The 10,000-nt window shown below is 36.8% G+C and overlaps 1 protein-coding gene and 1 long non-coding RNA gene across 3 annotated transcripts in view; both read right to left on the reverse strand.

Annotated features, from left to right (window-relative positions):
• LOC144963828 (uncharacterized) overlaps positions 1–10,000 on the reverse strand; it is a 181,481-nt gene that overhangs the window by 3,282 nt on the left and 168,199 nt on the right. The window lies entirely within an intron of this gene.
• The window catches only part of LOC144966297 (matrilin-1-like), a 43,778-nt gene continuing 33,841 nt past the window's right edge, over positions 64–10,000 (reverse strand). Inside the window, exons 6-10 of one of the 2 annotated variants that reach the window (XM_078902516.1) lie at positions 9,939–9,965; positions 7,799–7,986; positions 6,869–7,084; positions 4,659–4,800; positions 64–1,664 (exon numbers count right to left, since the gene is read on the reverse strand). In XM_078902516.1, the coding sequence (XP_078758642.1) occupies positions 1,654–1,664; positions 4,659–4,800; positions 6,869–7,084; positions 7,799–7,986; positions 9,939–9,965 (584 nt within the window). In that variant the 3' untranslated portion in view covers positions 64–1,653. Of the gene's footprint in view, positions 1,685–4,658; positions 4,801–6,868; positions 7,085–7,798; positions 7,987–9,938; positions 9,966–10,000 lie in introns of both variants that reach the window. The other variant, XM_078902515.1, reaches the window with a different exon arrangement.

Genomic DNA, 10,000 nt, shown 5'->3' on the forward strand with positions numbered 1-10,000 from the left:
AGGGTCCCTGACCAACAGCAACACGTAATATGTAGAACGAGACATGACGCCTGTTAGGCGATATTTCAATTTTTCCAACCGAAACATTGCTGTTGACGGCCAGGTACTCATTTTACATCTGAGTACGGTGAAAGAATGTACATAAAGAGTCTTTTCCAAGGACTCAACTATACGCCGAGCGAGGCTCGAACCCTTTCCGATCCGAAAGCGAGTGTCATACCACAAGACTATATAGCCATACAATAAAATGAATTCCATTTCCTTATTGTAAGTTAGATAAATGAGTTCTGTCGAATATTGGTAGAACATAAAATATTATGGTGATAAATATAAATTTATCACCTCGTGTGAATGAGAATCAAAGAAAAATTAAACAGTTGTTTATAATCAATGTTATGCAGACCATGGCCAATTTTATGTAAGATCGATTTTTTTTCTACTATATTTTTATTTTTTTTTTCAATCGATCTGCATATCACATATTGTTAAAATATGTAAACATTTAGTTGTTCGTCTTTGAACGTTTTTCAAAACCATTGCTTGTCGCTTGAAAAGAAAACACCAATTTCCGTACTCCAAAGTCAGTTGGTCTTATCACATAATTATATAATGTAAGGAATATTCCACTATTCATGTATTCAATACTTCTAAATGTAATGCATTGTCTTGGTAGCTTTGCTAATTACTGTATTAATATTATAGTTATCAAAATTAAGAGCGAGTCAAAGTGTTGTAGTTATATAGAGCTCTATAGTGGTAACGCTTATTCAAAGTGAATACCATGCCTTAAGCGCTTTACAATTTAAAAAATCTTCTGGCGATGAAGCAGCGTTTAATTATCGTGTTGGATGAGTCTGGCAACCTGTTGTTAAACTCTTTTGCAGACAAAAACAACACTGCTTTATATCAGGGAAAACCCCGGACTTAACACCCATCTCTGGAAATCAGAAATGTGTGCAATGTTTTCATTGAGGGTATACTACAATCTAGGTGTCAAGGTTCAAACCCTCTGAATTATCTAGGTCGTGTTGTGAGTGCAGGACATTGCCATAGTCTTTACCACCGTGACATACAATTATAGAATTTAAGAGGTCAAAATATTCCCAAGGGGCGTTTACATGGCGGGTGAAAGAAGAGGAAATGTTAAGGTACGATGTTGGTGATTATACACATTTCAAAATGAATATGTTCACCAGCCCGTACCAATTACGTCTGTTTGCAGATATTACCACGGACCATGGATCACATCATTGTTCAGATCCTTGTAAACTAGAGGGCCTGAGATGACCTGCTATTAACCAAAGTTAACCGCATGGTGAGCCGAGTTCATAAAGGCCTGGCAGCCAGTCTCGGTGAACTTGGGAGGTTCATGTTGATTTAATAATAAATGAATTTTAATCTTCATTTTTTAAAAATAAAGAAAATAAAGATGACCATAATATGTCAATGTAAAATAAATGTGAGATTCCAAGGAATAAAAAGAGATTTCTGAGACGAGTAAAAAGACAAATATGTATGCAGAGTAATACAAGCGCGGTGCGGGATATTGCTGTTGTAGGACTTCTGTTTCCCGGTGTGAAAGGAAGTGTTGAGTAAGTTGCCGTTTCCTTGTCTGTGTGAGTGTCTGTGGCCATTGGGGAACACGTGTCAGGACTAGTTGAGTTCTGAAAATGACAAAGGACGTCTGAAAAAGGAATATTATTGAAAGATGTCTCAACATGCAAAGAGACTTATTTTATTAACTCACTCAACCCTAACACCGACTATATCCGTAGTATACCCGGGGTTACTTTTACCCCATGCCTACTTATTACATTTTTCTGAGACAAATTATAGGTGTGGTATCAAAGCTAATGTTTTTAGTTTTTGCACGTTAATGATAGTTCAATAAAACGATCTAGGTATATGCTCATTTTCAATACATTTTTTTTTCTCCACTTTTGAAAAGTAGCAAAAATCTCTTGGGTTGAGTGAGTTAAAGAGGTAACAACTATGATAATGATTTGAAACGTCAAAATTGATTGTAGCGTTCAATTCAAGCACAATGGATTGACGTTCACACGGTTTTTGAATTTTCATTGTATTACAGTCAACTTCACTATGTTGAAATGAGAAATAGAGTGTTGCCGCAGATTACAACTACCATCACCTTTACCAGCATCACCATCACATCACAACAGCAACAACTACCACTACCACTTACACCATCGTCACTACTGCTGCTGCTGCTACTACTACTACAATACTTCTACTACTACTACTAATACTATTACTGCTACTGCTACAACAACAACAACAATAACAACAACTACTGCTACTGCTACTACTACTACTACTACTACTACTACTACTACTACTACTACTACTACTACTACTACTTCTACGTCCACCATGATCAGAATCACGACCAACACCATTACAACAACAACAACAACAACAACTACTACTACTACTACAACTTCTACGTCTACAAAAACAACAACAACAATAACAACAAGTACAACAACAATAGCGACAACAACAACTACTTCAACTTTTCAGCGAACCTAATAATATAGAAATGGCAGATAAGTATTTTTGAACAAATGGGTGTTTTAACCAACCCCAACCCCCCCCCCCCCTCCCAAAAAAAACCCCCAAAAAAACAAACAAACAAACAAACAAAACCCCCCAAAAACACACAAAAAACTCCCCCAAAAATCCAACAAATACAACAACAAAAAAGAAAAAAAAAAAAGAACTAAAACAAAAACAAAAGTAAAAATAGCAAAGAAAACAAAAACAAAACAAAACAAAACAGATACAAAACAGGACAAAACTAAAAAAAAAGAAAAAAAAAAAGAAATTATCAGGCTTCTTTACCTGACAACAACGGGGACAAACCCCGACTCCAAGGATGTAGGTAATCATCAACACTCTACCACGCCGACTACATTACAAATTCACCAAGACATAACATTATTCATCATTAGTATTAGCACTACAACTCCTATACTGTAGTTCTCTGACAAAACAGTGGGGGTTTTTTCATATAGGGAATGAGATTAGCGGAAGAGTAGCGTCCCTTGATTGGACGTCACCCATAGTCTGTGACGTCACCGGTTGAAAAGTTATTAGAGAGAGAGAACGTCATGTTGGTTGTGCGCATGCGTCTTTCGTCCTCGCTTCCGGTGAAAGCGGCTTGAGACATTTCAAAACCAAATTGACGTTCTCTCTGTAAGGTGGCGTCCAATCAAGGGACGCTACTCTTCCGCTGATCTCATTCCCTATTGTCTTCACATCTCCACTTCAAATATCGATGGATTAAAGTTAAAACGACCCTCATACTCATATTGTCAAAACCTCTCTAGACTTCTTAATATACGCCATCCTCTCATCTCTTAATCGTCTTAGTGTCTCATTCATCGTGTTTTGTTGACGAATGGGAAACCCGAAACGTCCACACCAGTTGAAGCTTATATTCAAGTATATTATTATGTATATTTCTTCGAGCTTCAAGAAGCAACCCTTGTTTATTTGAAGTCTCAAGTTAAAGACATTTTGTCAATTTTTTTGGGAGTCATTTTAATCAGTTACTTGTACTCTGGAAAGACAGAGATCGATTTAAATGACTCCCATCTTGTTAAACATTCTCAAACCGGGGACTTCGTGAGGTCCCCGGTTTGAGAGTTTTTCCCAAGATGGGGGGTCATTTAAATCGATTAATATTTGAAGGTAGGGCGACTTTTCGAACCAAATTTGTAAATACATGTTTTTTTTTTCCAGGTTAAGACCGTTAAGTAGTAAATCGATCAGCATTTGAAGTGAAATGAGTTTTTTTTCGGTCGAAAAGTGAAAAATGTGTTTTGTCAGATGGATATGCTGTATCGGAAATGGTTAATTAGACTCGTATAGTATACTTTATTGCTATCCGGAAAACGACACTTGTTTTTATGTGAGATTGATAGCATAGGAAGATGACAATAACCTTTCAACATTTTTCTTTGTCTCAAATAAGATAATCTATATTCAGCCTTTTAAAAAAAAAAATCGTCCCACTCAGTTTTTCGTGTAGTGTTTTGTTATAAATTGTTCCATTTTCATCCAGAGCGCAAATAGACCTTGGAGTCATTTTGAATAATCTGACCTATTATGACATAACGTAATACGTTTAAGTTTAAAATTGAGCTCTTATATAGCGCAATATCCACTAAATGTGCTCAAAACGCTTTGCAAGTTCCAAGAGTTGTGAGGGTTATTTAAAAAAGTAGTAGTAATTTTAATAATAATGGTGATGATGAGGATGATGATGAGGATGATAATAATACTAATACTAAAACTACTACTACTACTACTACTACTACTACTACTACTACTACTACTACTACTACTACTACTACTACTACTACTACTACTACTACTACTACTACTACTACTACTACTACTACTACTACTACTACTACTACTAATAATAATAATAATAATGCTACTAATAACAATAATAATAAATGGCGAAGATGATTTTGTTATGATGATGATGATGATGATGATGATGATGATGATGATGGTGATGATGATGATGATGATGATGATGATGATGATGATGATGATGATGATGATGATGAAAATAAGCATCTCAGTGTAACTTCCTATTTCTTTTTTTCTTCAAAATTACTTACCACGACAGAAAGATTCAAGGAATGCCTTGGACTTGCGTTCCAAATAGTCGATGGACTCAACGTGAGTGATGTAAGATTCCTTTGAGGCCATTGCCTCTAGGTAACCTTTGCCAATCTTGACATCAATCGGCAAGATGAATATCTGTGTCAAAATATTAAAGAGACAATCATTATTCTCAGTATAATTTACTCAAACAACCAAGATGTTAGTAATGGCAGGGGTATTTAGATGTGATGTTAAACAAAGTATTGAAAGTGAGTGCGTGAGTGAATATATATATATATATATATATATATATATATATATATATATATATATATATATATATTATATATTCACTCACGCACTCACTTTCAATATATATATATTTATGAGTGTTGGTGGGTTCTTGTAGATACGAAAGTGTTCGATAATGATGGTTAGAGCTAATATAAAATATAAATTGTATGTTGTAAGTGAGTATATATATATATATATATATATATATATATATATATATATATATATATATATATATATATATATATGTAAGTGTGTTTGTGTTTGAGTGAGAAAAAGAGATAGAGAGCTCACACACACTCACATACACTCATAAACACACTCACTCACTTTCAATACTTTGTTTAACATGAAATCTAAAAACCATTGTGGCTACCAACTTCTTTGTTGTTTCAGTAATGTCAACTGAGAATAAGGCGATATTACATTTTTTTCCCTGACAGAAACAAGGCTGTTCACGGCCAGGTACTCATTTTACACCTGAGTATGGTGAAAGAATGTGACTATAAGCCTTTTCCAGGGACTCCATTATGCGCCGCTCAAAGACGGATTCGAACCCAGGACCATCCGATTCGAAGGCGAGAGGCATATCATAAGACCACATGACCGAACTATAATTAGGGAACAATAGTGTGATGCCACTTGTTCAAATGATCCTCAAGTTTCAGAGTCATGTGATCTTGTTTTCTAAATAATTGGTATTAAACAAAGAAAATCGGTACTTTTTATTCTTCATGCTGGCTAGAACTTTTCATATATCATGTGATCGGAATGTATAAAAGTCAAAACATGATCCTGTTTATAATATTTTTCTCATCTGGATACACTTTTATGGTCGTCGGAGAAATATTTCATAAGGGCGTCCGCCATTGTTTAGAGTCAGTTACTAAGTTACTATGCGTCATTACGAGGGAAGTGGTGTCATGACTGTTGAAGGCTATAGCTGATCGTGAAAAAAGAACATCCAACCTCGCTCTTTTACGTAATCATAAAAATCTGCTACACAAATATTTTATGCCACCTTATGATTCAATGTATAATCTTTTCATTGTTCGTCCTCCGGATGACCGGTTACACTCTTCCAATGAGTTTTGAACAGGAACAGAGGAAGGTGTGGCGTCATGACTTCTGATTCCCATTGTTGTTTTTATAAAAATGCCTTTTAATTAGAAATATTGAAAGAAAAACAGTTTAAAGGATAAGGCTAAAGTAGGGGAATTCTTGATCGCTTGTGTTTTGTATTCCAAACGTTTTGGTCTTCGTGCGCTCCCGAGCTCTTAATTTATTGGGATAACGCCAGAAATTTTTTTAAAAAACCTCCAAAGAACACTTTTTCTCACCAGAATCTGTGATTACAAGTGATACTATTTTACAAAAAAAAAAATAAAAAAAATTGCAGCGGTAATATTTTTGGATTTTGGTATCGAACGAACAGGAATTTTGAATGTGGCGAGAGCTTTTGAAAAAAAAGAACAAAATTATGAAAAAAGGATGTTCTAAAATATCACGCTCAACACCAACAAGCACACCAAAGTCTGCGACAATAGGAAATGAGATTAGCGGAAGAGTAGCGTCCCTTGATTGGACGTCACCGGCGGAAAAGTTATTAGAGAGAGAACGTCATGTTGGTTATGCGCATGCGTCTCTAGTCCTCACTTCCGGAGACACTTCACCGAATGCGAGGACGAGAGAGACGCATGCGCAAAACCATGCTGACGTTCTTTCTGTAAGGTGATGTCCAATCAAGGGACGCTACTCTTCCGCTAATCTCATTCCCTATACGCCCCAGGTGGTTGCAGATATGCAGGAGGAAGAAGAATGGTTAGCTGGAAACTCGAGGAACTTCTGATACACACACCAGTGTCTTTAAAAACCCTTGATGTCATGCTTTGTTTCATTCAGGCTTTTATGAAAAGTATATTCTACTTACCTCCATATCTATAAATTTTGCTCTCCTTGCTTCGTCTAGAAGTCTACGTGTATCGGTTATTTCCCCTTCTATGATCAGTACTATTCGTTTCCTGACCTCACTTCTCCCTCCCAAATATGTCCGAAATCCGTCGAGTCTGGCTTTCCTCAACAAAGAGCTGACGGCAGGACTTTTCTGGTTGTTGATGGCCCCGATGATGTCTGTTTGTGTCAGATACTGGTGGAATAGTTAAATAAAGTTATCACATTTAATTAGGCATGTCTTCAAATGATAATGAATAATATGAAGAGCGTGGTGATACTATAAAGATGCGTAATATAAATGTGAATATTTATTGATATTATAATAAGTATTTTTAAATTCAGAAATGTGCAATGCGAGCAAGTGTAACTTTATGTCAATTTTAACTAATAAATGACGGATTGATATAGGGAATGAGATTAGCGGAAGAGTAGCGTCCCTTGATTGGACGTCACCTTACATAGAGAACGTCAATTTGGGTTTGAAGTGTCTCAAGCCGCTTTCACGGAAGCGAGGACGAGAGACGCATGCGCACAACCAACATGACGTTCTCTCTCTAATAACTTTTCCGCCGGTGACGTCACAGACTATGGGTGACGCCCAATCAAGGGACGCTACTCATCCGTTAATCTCATTCCCTATTGGCTATCGGAGCGCAATGAGGATAGCTTTGTTAAGCCGACTCAAGGTATAGAAAAGAACGAAGTTGATGTCACTCAGCTCTTTGGGCTTTTGTTTCTAGACAGCCATTTTAATGATTAGTTCTCACTTAATTATATCAACCAGAACCATAAACACTCACGGTTACACATAAATTTGAGTGTTGGTACTTTATATATGGCTGGCGGATGTTGTGAGTATTTTACCTAAAATCATAGCATCAATAAAAGTCAAACTACATAGCATTACCTGTCCAAGAGTAATATCTCCCTGATGGCAGGTCTTGGATATGATTCCAACTCGAATGTTACCAGAGTCCATACTAAATTCTTTCACCAGAGTCTTGACGAAGCTCTTTACCGTGGAAGATTTTTCTTGGCCCAGGGCGTACTCGTCAAACACGAAGACTACATCTGCCTTTTCTATTTTGCCACAAGCTGACGACGCGACAATGAATAGAGATAATTATTTTCAACATATTCTACATACATTGTTCTACTTATCATGTTTAATTTTACACTTAATCCCTGAAGTGCCGGACTCTGACGACGCGACAATGAATAAAAAAAAATTAATTAAAATTGAGCTTTATATAGCGCATTATCCACTAAATGTGCTCAAAGCGCTTTACAAGGGGGTCAACAGCAACATTTAACATGCCTGTTAGGCGATATTACAATTTTTCGGACAAAGACAACGCTGTTAACGGCCAGGTAGTCATTTTACACCTGAGTATGGTGAGAGAATGTGAGTAAAGAGCCTTTTCCAAGGACTCAACTATGCGCCGAGCACGAGGCTCGAACCCGGGACCTTCCGATCCGAAAGCGAGTGTCATACCACTAGACCACATAGCCGCACCAGAATAGAGATAATTATTTTCAACATATTCTACATACATTGTTCTACTAATCATGTTTAATTTTACACTTAACCCCTTAGCTGCCGGACTCTGGAAAAAAAAGTCGTATTAAAAAATTTGGCCAGAAAACTCGAAAAAAGCCCCAGGTTTGAGAGTTTTGCCAAGATGAGGGTCATTTAAATCGATCGATATTTAAAAGATGAGTTTTTTGGCCAAATTTTTAAATACGAGTTTTTCCAGGGTAAGGAAAGTAAGTGGTTAATGGTAATATTATAAAACGGTAGGGGCTGTCTGAAGCCGGTGATCGTAAAATACTAACGAAAGAGTGAAATTGGAAAGGCTTCTTATGGGAACAAAACAGACAATGGACGTTTCGGGTACAAACCCTTCAACAGCACAACAATATAATACACAAATAAACGTGGAAAACAAATAAAGTATAATTTTATAATTTTATTATACTTTATTTGTTTTCCACGTTTATTTGTGTATTATTGTGCTGACGAAGGGTTTGTACCCGAAACGTCCATTGTCTGTTTTGTTCCCATAAGAAGCCTTTCCATTTTCACTCTTTCGTTAGTAATGGTAATATTATGTGCATTGCAAAGGCAATAAATCAAAATGAACTTTACATGAGAAGCGAGTGCTCTACCAATTGACCATCGGAACCTATAACATTTTTTTTTAAAAGGAACGAAATTGACGTCTCTCAGCTCTTTGCTAACAACAAGATATGACGTGAGTAGAAAAGTGCCAGAAGACAATAGAGAATAAAAATTTTTTCGCGGCGGTGGTGGGGTTTGGACCTGCGACCTTATTGGTACGACAACTCCGCCTGGCAGGTGAGAGCGTGGCTCTACCGTGTGAGCTATCCACGAATACTAAAATATTCGTTTCAAACCCAAGTCATATTTCTAGAGCCCTCTCTCACCCACTTCTTGGAGATCGCAGGCTCGCTCGCGCACAACCATCGCGAAGTTATTTTTGACCAGCAGTTAAGCTTTATAGCCAATATTCTCAACACAAACATATAACATAGAAACGATTGAGACATTGAGTATGCTCCGGTATATGGGGTGAATTTTTAATTCAAAAAAGTGAGTGGAGCAGGCACTTATGTTGGTAACAACAAGATATGAAGTGAGTAGAAAAGTGCCAGAAGACAATAGAGAATAAAAATTTTTTCGCGGCGGTGGTGGGGTTTGAACCTGCGACCTTATTGGTACGACAACTCCGCCTGGCAGGTGAGAGCGTGGCTCTACTGTGTGAGCTATCCACGAATACTAAAATATTCGTTTCAAACCCAAGTCATATTTCTAGAGCCCTCTCTCACCCACTTCTCACCCAGCTCTTTGCTATTGTTTATAGACAGCCATTTTAATAATTAGTTCTCATTAAATTATATCAATCAGACTCGACGTTCAAGGTTACACATAGTTTGGTGTGTTGGTACGTTTATCCAGCTGGCGGTTTTTGTGAGTATTTTACCTAAACGTATCGCATTAATAGAAATAATCAAAATATACTTACTGCCTTCGTCGCTTTGCAAGAATTGAACTGTGGAAATGAAAAAGGAAAAAACAAAATGAAAA

The sequence above is a fragment of the Berghia stephanieae genome, chromosome 2 (assembly GCF_034508935.2).
Source record: "Berghia stephanieae isolate SIO BIC M18660-M18661 chromosome 2, UCSD_Bste_1.3, whole genome shotgun sequence".
NCBI lineage: Eukaryota > Metazoa > Mollusca > Gastropoda > Nudibranchia > Aeolidiidae > Berghia > Berghia stephanieae.